Source organism: Oncorhynchus mykiss, chromosome 28 (assembly GCF_057628025.1).
Source record: "Oncorhynchus mykiss isolate SJ-2025 chromosome 28, ASM5762802v1, whole genome shotgun sequence".
NCBI classification, from domain to species: Eukaryota; Metazoa; Chordata; class Actinopteri; order Salmoniformes; family Salmonidae; genus Oncorhynchus; species Oncorhynchus mykiss.
In genome coordinates this window covers 20616345-20634928 of record NC_143049.1, presented here as the reverse complement: position 1 = coordinate 20634928, position 18584 = coordinate 20616345, and the positions used below count along the sequence as shown (strand labels likewise).

General features: G+C 43.1%; 1 protein-coding gene across 6 annotated transcripts in view; it reads left to right on the top strand.

The window, feature by feature from the left end:
• Positions 1–15362, top strand: part of LOC110508699 (disks large-associated protein 1-like) — a 120243-nt gene extending 104881 nt beyond the window's left edge. For 4 of the 6 annotated variants that reach the window (XM_090225619.1, XM_036966553.2, XM_090225618.1 and 1 more), the window contains 6 exons: positions 8715–9109; positions 9396–9481; positions 10592–11031; positions 11237–11328; positions 11439–11591; positions 13437–15362. In XM_090225619.1, coding sequence (XP_090081745.1) covers positions 8715–9109; positions 9396–9481; positions 10592–11031; positions 11237–11328; positions 11439–11591; positions 13437–13652 — 1382 coding nt within the window. In that variant the 3' untranslated portion in view covers positions 13653–15362. Of the gene's footprint in view, positions 1–8714; positions 9110–9395; positions 9482–10591; positions 11032–11236; positions 11329–11438; positions 11592–13215 lie in introns of all 6 variants that reach the window. The other 2 variants (XM_090225621.1, XM_090225620.1) reach the window with 1 other exon arrangement.
• Positions 15363–18584: the final 3222 nt, after the last annotated feature.

Below are 18584 nucleotides of genomic sequence, written 5' to 3'. Positions count from 1 at the left end.
TTGAGAGGAAAAGGGGTTTGGTCCACACGGTTTTGAGAGGAAAAGGGGTTTGGTCCACAATGTTTTGAGAGGAAAAGGGGTTTGGTCCACAAGGTTTTGAGAGGAAAATGGGTTTGGTCCACAATGTTTTGAGAGGAAAATGTTTTTGGTCTTCAAGGTTTTGTGAAAAAGAAAGTCCACAAGGTTTTGAGGCAGAAATAAGAGAGCCAAGCTCATCAGAGTGAGGCCCTGACATTGACGCTTGGTGTGCAGTGGAGGAAGGGGGCGATCCCAGTGATGGCTCATCGCCATGGTGCTGTGAGAGATTTATACACTGCTGTACGAGAGAGAGAGGAGAGAGAGTCTTATGGTAGAGTTAATGGGGAGGAGTGTTGGTGCTGACATTCAGAGGGCACCTCTACCCCTCGTACATGGCTCTGAGTCTGGCTCCCTGAGACATACCATCTGCCTAAGGGAATGGAAAGCAGGAGATGGGCATAGTTCAAAGTTGTAACTCAGGTTTCTAGGTTATTTTAGGTGAATACAATTTACAAGGAAGCCTTGTAGGTCAGATAAAATTGATTCTGTTTATCTGATGAATTACCATGTGATTCTTGATTATTTGTGTCATATTTTACTAGACTTGTGATGCCATCCTTCCAAGTCTTGTTAATCACTTGAGGAAGCCTGGAAAGCGAGGCTATATTTTTCCATACGGTACGCGGCAGATCAGATATAAGCTTCTTAATCCCATGATACTTGTGAAAGTGTTTTCCATCCATCCTCCCATCCTTAGTAATCTGTGAGACTGATGTGTGTGATTGACGTGTTTCCCTAAACAGCTAAGATGATGGGATGCCAAGAGGCCTTTGGTGTGTAGCGGTGAGTGGGTGTAGGTGCTGCTGCTGCTGAGAGTAGATATGGGTGATTGTACATGACATCTGTGTAATACTGGTGCAAGCTGAGCCCTAGGACTCCTGCTGGCTCATACATACAGCAGAGGAGAGAGCGATGAGGAGAGAAAGAGCGAAATGAGGAGGGGACACTATTACAGCTCAGGAGTTGTGCAGTCAGAGCTGTTACAAGAGGATGTCCCCTGGACTTAGAGAATAGAGTGTAGGTACTGGTGGTACTCAGTGTAGGGATCAGTGTTTTGGGAAAGAAAGCACTCTCAAAGCACTAGTTGTTCTAGTGTAGTCAGGTGTTTCTACAACTGCCAGCTAATAATACATTCTTCAAGAGGCAATGCATTTACACTTACAAACTATTTAAAAAATAGTGACCTTCATCTCCAGCAAGCCAAGCAAGGCAGTAGAATACAAATAGCCGTCATCTTACCCTCGACTATTATTTCCTCAGACGCTGTCGTACAGTGTAAACAACACTGGTTACAGCTGGAGATCGGAGTCATGTGGGGCCTGTCTCCATGCCTCATTCCCAGAAAGAAGTCCACCATGGACTGAGATCATTCCCCCAAGGCAGCCTGAGTAACACCGCTGGTGAATGACCCATCTGTGTTCTACGGCTAGAAGGCCTCATTCATCACCCTCCGGCCCTGCCCTGGCTCCTGCCTGTCTGTCAACCACTGTTAACCTCCAGCCTAGCAGGGCATGAATGAGCCCGTCTTTCCTTCCGCTGACGCTGCGTGTGCCAAAACACACGAGGGGTTCTGCCTCCACTCTGACCCTGTCAAGGAATACTTGAATATTCTGCTGAAACTGTGAATCTGTTGACAGCTACTTCCTACTGCGGACTGGAACAGACGGGATGAGATGCATATGGGAAGAAGTTGATTTTTATTACTATTTGAAAATGGTTAAGGAATGGCATTAGATTCCTGAATGACAGGGTTTGTAAGCATGTTACATGGGTTAATATGGGATCATCTTTACTATGCACTGCAGTACATGTTTAGCAGTTAGTCCAATGGCTTTATGGAGCTAAAGCGGATCCTTTTATAGATTCCTGCAGTGGCGGTGGAGGATTGGGGCTGTTTTCAAGTCTTCTAATGTTTTTCTGCTTCACATCGTGAACCAGAACATGTACAGTACCATGGAGATCTTTAAAAAGATACAGTGCATAGAGGCACAGCACTGTAGCACAACAAGGCACATATCCCTTTTCACATTTCACCAGGGCTCGCACAGAGAAGAAAGTGACGACATTGTGGGCAATTAAAAGGAAATGGTTGTCATGGTAAAATGGTTGTCATGGTACTTTGTGTTACAATGGATGCCCTGGTCCACAGTAACCTCCAGCGTGGTTTATAGCATATGTGACCTACTCCTACATCTTCATATTTAGCTCTTACTGACGCAATTATGATGGACTATCTCTCTCTCTCAATAAAAAGACGCTGAGTCATACACACTCAAGTTCTCCATCCGTTCTCTTGGGTTCTTACCTATATCTTAATTTAATAATATCTTAATTTATTTTCCACACTGTGCTGGTGACAGAGAATAGTGAAGGTAAGGATGGTATCAATAACTCAAGTAACACTTTTTTTGTAAGCAGCCATGTTTGTTGTTGCTGTGGTTGTTGTTTCCACTGTAGGAAGATCCTGATTAGATCATGGCGCATAACACTGTACTTAGCTAATGAGTGTTCTCTTCCCTGAAGCCAGATGTGCAACGTATAAACATAGACATACGATATGACTCACACGAATTTACATACTTCCACCTACACTACCTGCATGGCTGAATACAAAAAAATAAGAATTCCACATAGCTCGTGTGCTATTTCACACATCCATATCTGTATTTCGGTCTGTTCTTGTGTTTAAGGGAGGGAACACACACACTTAGGGCTCAGACACACCAATGGTGTTTGCTGGTTGAAAGTACTTAACATCGCTGAACGTAATTTGTGAACCGACTGCTCACCGATTCTACATGTAGAATCACATGTAAAATTTTGGGTGGTCACTAACACACAGTGCGCTGAGAAAATTTGCAGACGAACGCTAGATCCACATTCAGTGTGATGTGTGAGCCTTTAGAGAGGGAACACACAGATCTGTGCTGCCTGTCCGTGAAATGGAGACTAGTGATCTGGCCGGGATTGATTAGTCTTCTTGGTAGTGTCAGTGTCATTCAGCCTGTCCTCTAACAGGCTGACTACACCGCTTGCGTGGCGTGCACGAGCATTGCAAAATAAATTTAGATATCTATATTATTCAATATTATTCTGCGTTGCCAAGTGCTAACATAGAAGTCAGTTCTATTTCTGACGCAGATCACGCTGAAAGTCCTGCAACTCCCAAACAGGTACCCACGTGCCATCTCATTGGTTATACCCACATGGGTGACTGAAAGACGAAATAGGTCGGTGGAGGTAATGCACGTAATTTATGAAAGTTGCCCATTGCAATATAAAGTCGAAGAAAAAGCCTGGAAGGAGGAGAGTTGACTAGAAACGATTCAGTTGACCGTTGTATGTGTGGATTAATTGGTGGAGTAGAGGACCTTGTGCATTTCAGGTAAAATAACAACTCAATGTTTATATCCCAGGACAAATTAGCTAGCAACAGCAAGCTAGCTAAATAGGACAAAATAGTTAGCAAGTGCAAGCTAGCTCGCTAAATTGCCATAAATGTTTAATGCTTTTCGACCTGTCCCCAAATTTAGTTAGTTCAGAGTTTGTTTTGATATTTTAACCTGCGTGTCATGATCGGGGCGGCAGGGTAGCCTAGTGGTTAGAGCGTTGGACTAGTAACTGGAAGGTTGCAAGTTCAAACCCCTGAGCTGACAAGGTACAAATCTGTCGCTCTGCCCCTGAACAGGCAGTTAACCGTCATTGAAAATAAGAATTTGTTCTTAACTGACTTGCCTAGTTAAATGAAGATAAATAAAAGATTGCATTTGGTGTGGGGAGACAAAATACATTTATGCATGATGGCGCACGCGCGCAGCCGATTTGGGTTCCGTGCAGGGCTACACAGAGCAGGGCTACACGGAACCAAAACCGTCTGCACACGTGCGCCATTCCTAATGTGATGATTAGATTGGATAGTCCTAAAAACTTTTGGGTCATGTTTTACCCAATAGAAACTGAGTGATGACTGGTGTAATTTTCTTTCTCAGTGAGTAGATAAGATGTTCCTGAACACTTCTGAATGAATCCAGATAATGCCATGATTAAGACAAATCAGGAATTAATTAATTAATAATGATGAGTGAGAAGGTTAGAGGCTACAACAAAACAAAACCTCTCACCATTACCAATAATGGGAGGTTTGTTTTTTGTGGGGTGGGTGGGTCAATGATCTTTGTGCCTTTTGTAACTTTCTGAACACTTCTACATTCTTGTGGATGCTACCATGATTATCCATAATCATATCCATAACCATGGTATGTGTGTTCAGAAACATCTTCTATTGTTACTCACAATTAAAGTTTCTCCAAAATGACACAATACATTTTTTAACAATTCACTTGCTGTTAGGCAAAAATATAATCTGAAAGACAACCAAAACAACCTGCAAATGCATCCAACAAGTTTGTATAGTCGCAAACTTGATGTAGCATTGACACTATAAGTGAATTTGTCTAAATACTTATGTTTTCCTCAAATGGGGAGCTAGATACAGTGCCTTGCGAAAGTACAGTGCCTTGCGAAAGTATTCGGCCCCTTTGAACTTTGCGACCTTTTGCCACATTTCAGGCTTCAAACATAAAGATATAAAACTGTATTTTTTTTGTGAAGAATCAACAACAAGTGGGACACAATCATGAAGTGGAACGACATTTATTGGATATTTCAAACTTTTTTAACAAATCAAAAACTGAAAAATTGGGCGTGCAAAATTATTCAGCCCCCTTAAGTTAATACTTTGTAGCGCCACCTTTTGCTGCGATTACAGCTGTAAATCGCTTGGGGTATGTCTCTATCAGTTTTGCACATCGAGACACTGACATTTTTTCCCATTCCTCCTTGCAAAACAGCTCGAGCTCAGTGAGGTTGGATGGAAAGCATTTGTGAACAGCAGTTTTCAGTTCTTTCCACAGATTCTCGATTGGATTCAGGTCTGGACTTTGACTTGGCCATTCTAACACCTGGATATGTTTATTTTTGAACCATTCCATTGTAGATTTTGCTTTATGTTTTGGATCATTGTCTTGTTGGAAGACAAATCTCCGTCCGTCTCAGGTCTTTTGCAGACTCCATCAGGTTTTCTTCCAGAATGGTCCTGTATTTGGCTCCATCCATCTTCCCATCAATTTTAACCATCTTCCCTGTCCCTGCTGAAGAAAAGCAGGCCCAAACCTTGATGCTGCCACCACCATGTTTGACAGTGGGGATGGTGTGTTCAAGGTGATGAGCTGTGTTGCTTTTACGCCAAACATAACGTTTTGCATTGTTGCCAAAAAGTTCAATTTTGGTTTCATCTGACCAGAGCACCTTCTTCCACATGTTTGGTGTGTCTCCCAGGTGGCTTGTGGCAAACTTTAAACAACACTTTTTATGGATATCTTTAAGAAATGGCTTTCTTCTTGCCACTCTTCCATAAAGGCCAGATTTGTGCAATATACGACTGATTGTTGTCCTATGGACAGAGTCTCCCACCTCAGCTGTAGATGTCTGCAGTTAATCCAGAGTGATCATGGGCCTCTTGGCTGCATCTCTGATCAGTCTTCTCCTTGTATGAGCTGAAAGTTTAGAGGGACGGCCAGGTCTTGGTAGATTTGCAGTGGTCTGATACTCCTTCCATTTCAATATTATCGCTTGCACAGTGCTCCTTGGGATGTTTAAAGCTTGGGAAATCTTTTTGTATCCAAATCCGGCTTTAAACTTCTTCACAACAGTATCTCGGACCTGCCTGGTGTGTTCCTTGTTCTTCATGATGCTCTCTGCGCTTTTAACCGACCTCTGAGACTATCACAGTGCAGGTGCATTTATACAGAGACTTGATTACACACAGGTGGATTGTATTTATCATCATTAGTCATTTAGGTCAACATTGGATCATTCAGAGATCCTCACTGAACTTCTGGAGAGAGTTTGCTGCACTGAAAGTAAAGGGGCTGAATTATTTTGCACGCCCAATTTTTCAGTTTTTGATTTGTTAAAAAAGTTTGAAATATCCAATAAATGTCGTTCCACTTCATGATTGTGTCCCACTTGTTGTTGATTCTTCACAAAAAATACAGTTTTATATCTTTATGTTTGAATCCTGAAATGTGGCAAACGGTCGCAAAGTTCAAGGGGGCCGAATACTTTCGCAAGGCACTGTACATAAAGAGCGTTCATTTCTAAATGGTAAAACAGATATGTATGAAAATACCCTCAAGTAAAAGGTGACATTATGTACTGCCGCCTCATATGAAACATTTGAGCTCAAATCCAAAATGGTGTTGTATAGAGCTAAATTAAGAATAAATTAGCTTCACTGTCCAAATGCATATGGAGGGGAGTATATGTTATACACAACCCTGGAAGGACCTGCTACTAGGAGGCTATTGATTTAACAGCATAATATGTGTATTCTGCCTAACAGCATAATATGTGTTTTCTGCCTCAATGAGTATTGTCTCTACAGCACAATAGGCTTTGTTTAACAAATTATGGTTTTGTTATTAGCTATAGATTTTTCAGGTGTGTGTGTGTAATAGATACAGTACAGGCAGCAGGGCCAGGGGGGGTCCAGGGGCAGAGGGGACGGAGTGCAGCTGGGTCACTGCTACACACTAATAAGCTCCACAGTTTGTCAGAGCTGGTGGTGTCTGTGTGCTCCTTCTCCCTCTCCCTGCCAGCCATCGCTCATCAAAAACAAAGCCAGACAGTTGATTTCTATCATCAAAGTTTTAGAAGTGGCGATGTCAAAAGAGATCGTGAGTTGGTGTGTGTCTGTGTATGAGAGATAAAGAGAGAGAGAGAGACTGTTCTTTGCTTCTGTGTGGTCTGAGGGCATGGTGCTATTTATTCAGTCCTGTCAGAGTTGCGTTTTGAAGTACTTGTCAAAGCAGACAGAACCTGGGGCTGGGCCTAGACTCTCTCTATCGACGTAACATAAGTATCCTGCTGCCCTACATGGATCATTCCTCCACAGACACCTCACTTTGTTAGCTTGCCATGGAATAAAATATCTAATATGTACTGGAGACGATCCCAATATTTCTCACAAGTGAAACATTCATTTAAGAACTCAATTGAAAAGCATTTTTATTGTACAATTGGACCTGTATTGATGTTTCTATGGATAGAACTCTCTGTACTGTACAGTGCCTTTGGGAAAGTATTCAGACCCCTTGACTTTTTCCACATTTTGTTATGTTACAGCCTTATTCTAAAAATCCTCAGCAATATACAGAATACCCCATAATGACAAAGCGAAAACAGGTTTTTAGACATTTTGGAAAATTCAATCAATATAAAAACAGAAATGCCTTATTTACATAAGTATGTAGATCCTTTGCTATGAGACTCGAAATTGAGCTGAGGAGCATCCTGTTTCCATTGATCATCCTTGAGATGTTTCTTCAATTTCCTGTGGTAAATTCAATTGATTGGACATGATTTGGAAAGGCACACATATGGGTATGTTTTTCAGTGGTAGGGACTGGGAGACTAGTCAGGATCGAGGGAAAGATGAACGAAGCAAAGTACAGAGAGATCCTTGATGAAAACCTGCTCCAGGGCGCTCAGGACCTCAGACTGGGGAGAAGGTTCAGCTTCCAACAGGACAACGACCCTAAGCACACTGCCAAGACAATGCAGGAGTGGCTTTGGGACAAGTCTCTGAATGTCCTTGAGTGGCCCAGCCAGAGCCCGGACTTGAACCCGACCGAACGTCTCTGGAGATACCTGAAAATAGCTGCGCAGCGATGCTCCCCATCCAGCCTGACAAAACTTGAGAGGATCTGCAGAGAAGAATGGGAGAAACTCCCCAAATACAGGTGTGCCAAGCTTGTAGTGTCATACCCAAGAAGACTTGAGGCTGTAATCACTGCCAAAGGTGCTTCAACAAAGTACTGAGTAAAGGGTCTAAATATTTATGTTAATGTAATATTTCAGTTTTAAAAAATAAATATATATTTGCAAAAATGTCTACAAACCTGTTTTTGAATTGTCATTATGGGGAATTGTGTGTAGATTTAATCCCTTTTAGAATAGGGCTGTAACATAACAAAATGGGGAAAAATTTAGGTGTCTGAATACTTTCCGAATGCATAGTATTGTCTGTCTGCTCATTTGTGTTGCATGATTTACCATCTCACAGTTCCGCACTCTATGAGAAACTCCACGGCTGTTCATTTGCTGTGCTTTGGTGTTTCCCTCTACCTTTACATGAATGACTAACCCTCATTATTTTGCTGTAATTGCACATTTTGTAATGAGCAGTTAACTCTTGACTAGATTGTGTAAGCCATCACAAAAACAAGCTATCACAAACTTTAAAATGAGGGTGAGTGTGGTAGAGAAAAAGAGGTGGAAAGAGTAGGAATAAAACACCCTTGTTTTATTCATGTGTTTCTATAAATCGGCTCGCATACCTCTACCACTACTATCACCATTACCTTTTTAGATTTTAACATGTTCCCTCTTCATCAATGAGACTTGTCGCCCTCCCCTGATCACCTATAGATTTGACTGTGTGTATGAGAACATCAAAACCTGTCCACAGCGGGAGAGTAGAATATACATTCCTACTTTGATATGTTAGAAAGCTATGACGTGTGTGTTAAATATCCCCCTCGCAAGTACTTTACCTCTCCCATGGTTCCCCACAGTGTCATCATGCATCACAACCTATAAGAAGACCCCTCCCCCGGTGCCGCCCCGCACCTCCAAACCCTTCATCTCCATCACAGCCCAGAGCAGCACCGAGTCGGCCCAGGATGCCTACATGGATGGCCATGGCCAGGGGGGCAGGGATAGTCACCCGCAGGGAGACATGACCATCCAGTCAGGCCTGTCTAACTCCACAGAGAGCATCGACAGCATGAAGGCCCTAACGGCAGCCATTGAGGCGGCCAACGCCCAGGTCCACGGCCCTGCTAGCCAGCATGTTGCAAACAGCAGCATCACCATCACCACCACCACCTCGGCCCTGGCCCATATCACTGAGGACAGCAGGAAGGAGCAGGCCAGGCGGGCCAAGTGCCAGCTGTCCATCGGCATCCAGGTCTGTGGTAGACACTACCTCACAACCACTTTTCTGGTGTCGTTTAACATTTTGTTTGATCTGATATGGGAATAATAAGAAATGAATTAGTTGACACACGAGCCAGGTTTTTAGAGACTGGATCCTCATCCCCTTTCTGAGTTGACAGGTTTTACTCTTGCTCTATACTGTCCTCTAGTGGCAGATGTTTACATTACTTCACCCTGGTGTTCTGTATATTGTAGTGACTGAAAAATAGATGTCTAGTTTATAGGTGAATTCGTTTTTTGGATAATTTTATGTCCAGGTGGATGGGCCAGAAGAGGAAGCTCTGGAGATGGAGGACCAGTCCAAGTACCAATCAATTGGGGTCCAGGTGGAGGATGAGAGGGGGTGAGTCTCTCTCTCTCGCGCGCTTTTTCTCTATCAGTCAGTTCAGAATGTCAGTCCTTCACTGTTTCTTGCCTTCATTACCTTTTTTGTGTGAATGTCCAGAGAAAGCCATCCATTTACAAATGAAGGCTGTTACTAAGTGAGTCAGGGGTTGCTGGGAGAAGCAGCTTGTGCCTAGGGTTGTTAATACGGTGGAACAGCTGCGCTAGCAAAACAGACATTTGTAACTATGGCATTTCCTGCCCCGTTTCTCTGAAAGGGAAATGGTGAGTGAGTTATGTTTGTCTGTTGGCCTCGCCTCTTCAGTGACTTCAGCTGAGTCATCTCCAGCTCACCTGCGACTGCAGTCTGATGAGGCAAACCAAACGCCTACTCTCACTCACAAGATTATTCTCTAATTGTTGATACTGGAGATAGAAGTTGGAGAAATAGTCTGGGTAGACTTTAAAGTAGCTGACTGCTGGTTTCTCCAACTTCTGTCTGTTAATGAGGAGCACTGACTGCCCACTACCGCAGCTTAGTCATACTAAAGACTGTGAGAGTTTGAATATGAATCAGAGTGAAATTATTCACATTATACACCTTATTGTATATTTCTTCCTTGTGCTACGTGTGTTCTGCTCCACCCTATGTGTTGTATAGGACAAATATAGCAGCAATAGTCATCGGCATCGTGAGGCAGTTCTTGTACAGCTCTGCTGTGTCTGCAGTGAAGGGCGCTCCCTCTAAAGGAATAGTCATGGCTGGTGGATGTTTTAGAGTAGTAGGCTTGCTCCGTGATGACTGCAGCCTAGGGCCCCTTCCCTTCCCTTACTCTGTGTCTCTGTACACCTCCCACACTAACACTCTGTGTGGGATGTTCATTCATGGTACCATGGATTGGCTCAAAATGTGGTAAAATGAACCTTCCATCCATCAGAATGGATGGAGAATAGAATATTGCAGTACTGGTAGTTTCAGAGCAAATGCAGGGCCTTAAGTTCTTCTGACCACATTGTGACCTGGCCAGAAAAACTATGCACCTTATGTATAGCCTTAAATTAGGTTCAAGTTTTTCCTAGTCAGGTCCCCTCAGACTGAGCACTGATGTATATCTCACCCTGTTGGCAGATACCGGCAGTTCATCCGCTCCAACAGTGTAACGGCAGCAGTACAGGCAGACCTGGACATGCCTGACATATTAGACAGCCCCCTGGACTCCCCAGAAACAGACCTGCCCTTCTCAGGCTCTGTGTCCCGCAAGTACTCCCGCGAAGCCGCCACCTCGCCAGCCTCTGCCTCCACCGTCAGCATCCAGGGCTCGGGCAACCACTACCACGCTTGTACCTCAGACGACTACGATGACGTGTGCTTCGACCCGTCCATCCTGCCCCCGCCTGACCCCTGGATCGACAGTGTGACTGAAGATCCCCTGGAGGTAGTCCAGAAGTCTGTGTGCCAGAGGGACGGACGCTGGTTCCTCAAGCTGCTGCAGGCCGAGACGGACCGCATGAAGGGCTGGTGCAGACAGATGAAGCAGGACGAACAGGAGAACGACCTGCCGGATGACAGTGAGTCTGGCCTGTCCAAAAGCATTTACACCACTACCTATCACAATTGTGTGAGAGCAGTGGAGGCTAGTGCCGCGTAGTTGTGCGTAATTGTACATGTGATAGGTACAATTAGGTGGCCTCATTCCAGCCATTACAATGAGACAGTCCTATGATTTCTCCCTGTGTGATCTGATCTGTATTTACATTATCTTCCTCTCTACAGTCTTGGGGAAAATGAGGCTTGCCGTAGGAAGTGCTCAGCTCCTGATGTCACAGAAGTTCCAGCAGTTCCGGGAACTTTGTGAGGAGAACCTGGTGTGCGACTCTTCTAGTTCTTCAGTTTCCTTTGACTCCCCCTGTTCTTCACATAAAATCTGAGGTAAAACTCTGTTTCGTTCTTCCCTTTTTTACTGATCTGGGATCAGAACCCCAACGCCCGCCCGCGGCCCATCTCTCAGGACCTGGCTGGTTTCTGGGACATGCTCCAGCTGTCCATCGAGAACATCAGCCTGAAGTTTGATGAGCTGCACCAGCTGAGGGCCAACAACTGGAAGCCCCTGGACCCCCCGGAGAGAAAGGTAAAACAGGCGTCCAGGACCAGCTAGTATCTGTCTGTGCTGTCTAAGTCAATGGAGACTCAGCTCATCATTCCAACCAGCCAAGATATACTGATCATGCAGAAACAAATCAGTAGCTTCAACTCATTGCATGATCTAGTATTGCTGTTGTAACTTCACAATTATTATTTGTTAATAACATACTGTATCAATGATTTTCTCTGGTTTGGCAACAAATTACTTTTGTCTAGATCAGTGGTCACCAACCTTTTCTGAGTCCAGATCACTTCATGAGTCAAAATACAATTTGAGATCTACTGCTCAGATTATTTTTAAACATGACTTTAACGTAAGCCTATGCAACATTAACCATTTTAAAACAGGTCTGTAGCAATGAGATTTGTGCAGTAGGCTATACACCCAAAACATTATCATTGCATAATTTTAATGCTTGAATTGCCCTGCCAATGTTGTTCTTCTCAGACTATTGTTACATTATATATTTTTTAAATGGAGGTATATGATCACACTGGTAATAGATACTTTGTTGTATTACCTGTGAGGCACAGCTGACTGATGGCCTGCATCTGATGGTCAGTCTGAGGGGAGGGAGAGAGCAGCAGTGAGGCTGCCTCTCACCCGAATCACTGTCCCTCTGCTGTCCCTCCCTCCACTGACAAAAGGGGACGCAGTCTTTCAGTTGATGGCGAAACTCAAGTGACGCTGCATTATTTCTGCCTCATGGACCAATCCATGTTACTCCTATAACCAGAGAAAGTGAGATATTCCTGGATATTAAAAAAGACACAAGCCGCTAATAATAACAATGCAAGCTTATGGGAACACTTTGCTAGAGGCTACTCCTTTAATGCAGCGGCAGTGCTGTTTGTAGCGTAAGTGGAAGTAGGGAGAACGTGCATTTTAAGTGTTGACATTGCTGAATATCAACTTAAACATGAGCTTTTGCTCATAAAAACAGCAGCTCTTTGCTGTATTCGTTGAGTCTCATGTTTTTAAACCATTTGAAATCTCACAGTATCGATTTTGCTGTGCGATCGAGTCTTCTTTTTACAGTCTATGGCTTGATGAAACTGATTGGCCAGTGGTAGGCCTATAGGTGCACTTGATTTGCTCTCTGGGCCTGCTGGGTAGATGGAGTTCTCCCTTCAGACACATGAAATGGTTAAAAAATGGGAACACGGCTGCTGAATCAAGTGAACCTACCGCCAACAGCATGAAAAAATAAATAAAAATAGGAAGGCAAGGCTTTATCATTGGGGTTTTTACAGAAATGTTTGGTGCTCGACTAGGAATACCTTGGAGATCGACCGGTTGGTGACCACTGGTCTAGATGGTGAGGGTTTATGAGATGTACCGCATATCTTTAAGTGCTTTACATGGCGTGAATCACACATTACAACTCATCAATAGTTTTATACACCATCATATTCATTCAATTTTATACACAATCATTTACACAGTGAAACACCTCACACCCAAAAGTTGAATGTTGCCATTGCCTGTCATTTGTTGTATTAGCGACTGTAAAGATGTTGTTACTGTACAGTATCATGGCTGTTGCATTTTATACTATTGATTTCCTGACCGCTTCTCCATGTTTTTGTTCTGTTGTTCTTGTCGACAGTGAGCTGGTTTTGAGAAGTCATTCCATCTGGCACGCACCACGGGGCCTGACCTCGCTGGGCCACCGTACCTCATGCAGTCAGTCGCCCCCCCGCCGCTGCGTCGTGTGTGGTTGTCTATCTGTAGCGCTAGCCGTGTGCTGCTATAGGTGTACTAATGCTGTCTACGCTCCTGTCCCCCCTCCCCCCGAGGGCTAACTGACTATTTGTCATCCCTGTTCAGGAGAGACGGATCCCCCCTCCTGTGCCAAAGAAACCCCCAAAAGGTCACCCTCCCCTGGCCCGTGATAGGTCCCTGGAGAGCTCAGAGAAGCAGCGGCTGGATGCGCGCAAGCGCTTGATGGCCGCCAAACGAGCCGCGTCGGTGCGGCAGAACTCAGCCACCGAGAGTGCAGACAGCATCGAGATCTATATCCCTGAGGCCCAGACCAGGCTATGAGCTCCGCGGCAGGCACACCTTCACCACTACCCATACAGACAGATTCACTTACATCTCACACACCGCTAGATCTCACACACAGGTAAACGCACACATGTGCTTTTAACGGTATGGTTCCTGTGAGCACACAGACCCACACAGATTTTGTAATATAACCACACTAACTCTTTTCTCTGTAGTGGGAAGAGAAATGCCAACAGTATAGTTGTTTCTTAGACATATTCTTGTCTCTCTCACAAATTTGATCCTGGTCTTGTTTCCATCCATGTAACATAGATCCTCGCTTGAAGATGACTCCTTCGTGATCCTTCTTTTAAAAAGTGTATCACTTTTACCCACACCTGAGTAACATAAATCATGATCTTGTGAAATGTATAGCATTCTTAATCAATGTAGACACCTGTTGATATCCTAAAAGATAGCAAATAAGTATGTTTAAGTATTTGGTTTCTTTAGCTATTTTTACTTTTACCTAAGCATGGGCCAAACAGAATCCCTTGCTTGATGCCCCATTCAACCTTCTCAATATTTTTTGGGGGGATTGTAACATAATTGGCAAACGAACAGGGTATATTATGCTAAAGCAATATTCATTTGAAATCAGATCAAGTAAATGTGTAAAACAACTGAACACTTTGGTTTTGAAGTCCCATCTGTAAAGATCAGAGATTTTAGATAAAGAGGATGCCTTCCTTTCTGTAGCCAATTCTGTTGGTTTTGCCTGCTGATGCTGTCAATTGTAAAGACATCGTTGCTTATTCTAGAGAATCACTATCTGTTTAAAACATTTTAATCATTAATGGTACAAGGACAACTAGAGACAATTTTCTTTGAACTTAACTCATCCTGGTGATTTCCCTTCTGTAAATTCAGACAGGTGTCTAATGTAGATTTGTATGACAAGTGAGGATCTTTGTGGTGATAAGCAACCCAATATGAAATACCCTAAACACTTAGAGAGGGACACTAAAAAACATCTCTGGAATGCAAGTTGTTTCATTTCTTAACAATGTCTTTCCAGTAGCAAGTTCAGTGGCTTAATTGTATTAGTAAACTGTTTCTTGGTATGTTAGTTTAATCCCAAATGGACTCCTGGAATGCCATGTGACTGTGGTTGAGCAGGCTTAGCTCTGTTATTTCTCAGGAAGAGATGGAAATTCAGTCTGTCAAATCAGGGTCTCCTAGTGCTGGTGGTGTGTGTGTGTGTGTGTGTGTGTGTGTGTGTGTGTGTGTGTGTGTGCGTGTGTGTGTGTGTGTGTGTGTGTGTGTGTGTGTGTGTGTGTCAGTTTGTGTGTGTGTCGGTTTGTGTCCATCAGTGTTTAGAGGTGTGTGTGTGTCTCTTAAAGTGCTTCCTAATTTCCTCGTTTGATATGTTGGCCTTTCTTCAATACGGTCAAGTAGCCTCATGAACATAATGTACATAGTCAAAACAACACTTGTACTTGAAAATAGCCATGTGTGTGTTTGTACAGAAATTATACATGAGGATGTTCCTTTAAGCATGCAGACAATATTAGAAATACAAAATCTATACCTAATTTATACTTGTATTAGTATATTTATTTAACGATTTATTTATTGATGATTTAGTTTTTTTACTGTTTGGATTCTGTTTTAGTGGTCTGTCATGCTACTCTGATCTTATGTTGTATTGTATAGGGATTATATGTGCATACATATGAACACAGAATAAAATAATTATGAACTCTGTTCCCGGGTCTTGACCATGTATTAATTTGCACTGACTGATTCCATTTTTCAGTCAGCCTGATGTTATTTTTCTGTCTTGACCAATCGGTGCCGCTGATTTCATTTTTTTATTTGATTTATTAGGATCCCCATTAGCCGACCCCAATGGCGACTGCTAGTCTTACTTGGGTCCGACACATAACGAAAAAGATAATACGAAATACTTTACAATTTACATATCTTTAAAAACATTAACATGTAGTGTGTGTGCATCTATCAGTCACACATACAGTGCATTCGTAAAGTATTCAGTTACGTTATAGCCTTATTCTAAAATCGATTACATTGTTTTTTCCCCTCAAATCTACACACAATGCCCCGTAATGACAAAGAAAAAACAGGCTTTTAGAAATGTTTGCTAATTTATAAAAAATTAACAAATATCACAAGTATTTAGACCCTTTACGCAGTACATTTTTGAAGCACCTTTGGCAGCGATTACAGCCTTAAGTCTTCTTGGGTATGACACTACAAGCTTGGCACACCTGTAGTTGGGGAGTTTCTCCCATTCTTCTCTGCAGATCCTCTGAAGCTCTGTCAGGTTGGATGGGGAGCATCGCTGCACAGCTATTTTCAGGTATCTCCAGAGATGTTCAATCGGGTTCAAGTCTGGGCTCTCGCTGGGCCACTCAAGGACATTCAGAGACTTGTCCCGAAGCCCCTCCTGCCTTGTCTGGCTGTGTGCTTAGGATCGTTGTCCTGTTGGGAGGTAAACCTTCACCCCAGTCTGAGGTCCTGAGCGCTCTGGAGAAGGTTTTCATCAAGGATCCTTCTGTACTTTGCTCCGTTCACCTTTCCCTCGATCCTGACTAGTCCATGCCACTGAAATACAGGGATGGTGCAAGGTTTCCTCCAGACATGACGCTTGTCATTCAGGCCTAAGCGTTCAATCTTGGTTTCATCAGATTAGAGAATCTTTGTTTCTTATGGTCTGAGAGTTGTTTAGGTGCCTTTTGGCAAACTCCAAGTGTGTTGTCATGTGCCTTTTACAGATGAGTGGCTTCCGTCTGGCCACTCCACCATAAAGGCCTGATTGGTGGAGTCGTACAGAGATGGTTGTCCTTCTGGAAGGTTTGCCCATCTCCACAGAGGAACTCTGGAGCTCTGTCCAAGTGGCCATTGGGTTCTTGGTCACCCCCCTGACCAAGGCATTTTTCCCCCGATTGCTCATTATGTCTGGGAGGCCAGCTCTAGGGAAAGTCTAGGTGGTTCCAAATGTCTTCCATTTAAGAATGATGCAGGGCACTGTGTTTTTGGGGACCTTCAATGCTGCAGAATTGTTTTGGTACCCTTCCCCAGGTCTGTGGCTTGACACAAACCGGTCTCGGAGCGCTATGGACAATTTATTCGACCCCATGGCTTGGTTTTTGCTCTGACATGCATTGTCAACTATGGGACCTTATATAGACAGATGTGTGCCTTTCCAAATTATGTCCAATCAATTGAATTCAATTTTGGGTCTCATAGCAAAGGGTCTGAAAACATACAGTTGAAGTTGAAAGTTTGCATACACCTCAGCCAAATACATCTAAACTCAGTTTTTCACAATTCCTGACATTTGATCCAAGTAAAAATTCCCTGTCTTAGGTCAGTTAGGATTTATTTTAAGAATGTGAAATGCCAAGATAATAGTAGAGAGAATGATTTATTTCAGCTTTTATTTCTTTCATCACATTCCCAGTGGGTCAGAAGTTTACATACACTCAATTAGTATTTGGTAGCATTGCCTTTAAATTGTTTAACTTGGGTCAAACATTTCAGGTAGCCTTCCACAAGCTTCCCACAATAAGTTGGGTGGATTTTGGCCCATTCCTCCTGACAGAGCTGGTGTAACTGAGCCAGCTTTGTAGGCCTCCTTGCTCGCACACATTTGTTCAGTTCTGCCCACAAATGTTCTATAGGATTGAGGTCAGGGCTTTGTGACTCTCAAATACCTTGACTTTGTTGCCCTTAAGCCATTTTGCCACAACTTTGGAAGTATGCTTGGGGTCATTGTCCATTTGGAAGACCCATTTGTAACCAAGCTTTAACTTTAACTGATGTCTTGAGATGTTGCTTCAATATATCCACATAATTTTAAATTCCTCATGATGCCATCTATTTTGTGAAGTGCACCAGTCCCTCATGTAGCAAAGCACCCCCAACAACATGATGCTGCCATCCCTGTGCTTCACGGTTGGGATGGTGTTCTTCGGCTTGCAAGCCTCCCCCTTTTTCCTCCAAACATAAAGATGGTCATTATGTCCAAACATATCTATTTTGTTTCACCAGACCAGAGGACATTTCTCCAAAATTATGATCTTGTCCCCATGTGCAGTTGCAAACCGTAGCCTGACTTTTTCATGGCGGTTTTTGAGCAGTGTCTTCTTCCTTGCTGAGCGGCCTTTCAGGTTATGTCGATATAGGACTCATTTGACTGTGGATATAGATACTTTTGTACTGTTTCCTCCAGCATCTTCTCAAGGTCCTTTGCTGTTGTTCTGGGAATGATTTGCAATTTTCGCACCAAAGTATGTCCACCTCTAGGAGACAGAACACGTCTCCTTCCTGAGTGGTATGACAGCTGCGTGGTTCCATGGTGTTTATACTTACGTATTATTGTTTGTACAGATGAACATGGTACCTTCAGGCATTTGGAAATTGCTCACAAGGATGAAGAAGACCATTTTTTTTTTTTGGTATTGGCTGATTTCTTATTGATTTTCCCATGATGTCAAGCAAAGAGGCACTGAGTTTGAAGGTAAGCTTTGAAATAGATCCACAGGTACACCTGCAATTGACTCAAATGATTTCAATTAGCCTATCAGAAGCTTCTAAAGCCATGACATCATTTTCTGGACTTTTCCAAGCTGTTTAATGGCACAGTCAATGTAAACTTCTGACCGACTGGAATTGTGATACAGTGAATTATACGTGAAATAATCTGTCTGTAAACAATTGTTGGAAAAATTACGTGTCATGCACAAAGTAGATGTCCTAACCGACTTGCCAAAACTATAGATTGTTAACAAGAAACGTGTGGAGTTGTTGGAAAACGAGTTTGACCTAAGTGTATGTAAACTTCCGACTTCAACTGTATGTAAATAAGGTATTTCTGTTTTTATTTTTTTTATTTTTATACGTTTGCAAAAATGTCATAACTGTTTTTGCTTTGTCATTATGGGGTTGTGTGTGTAGATTGAG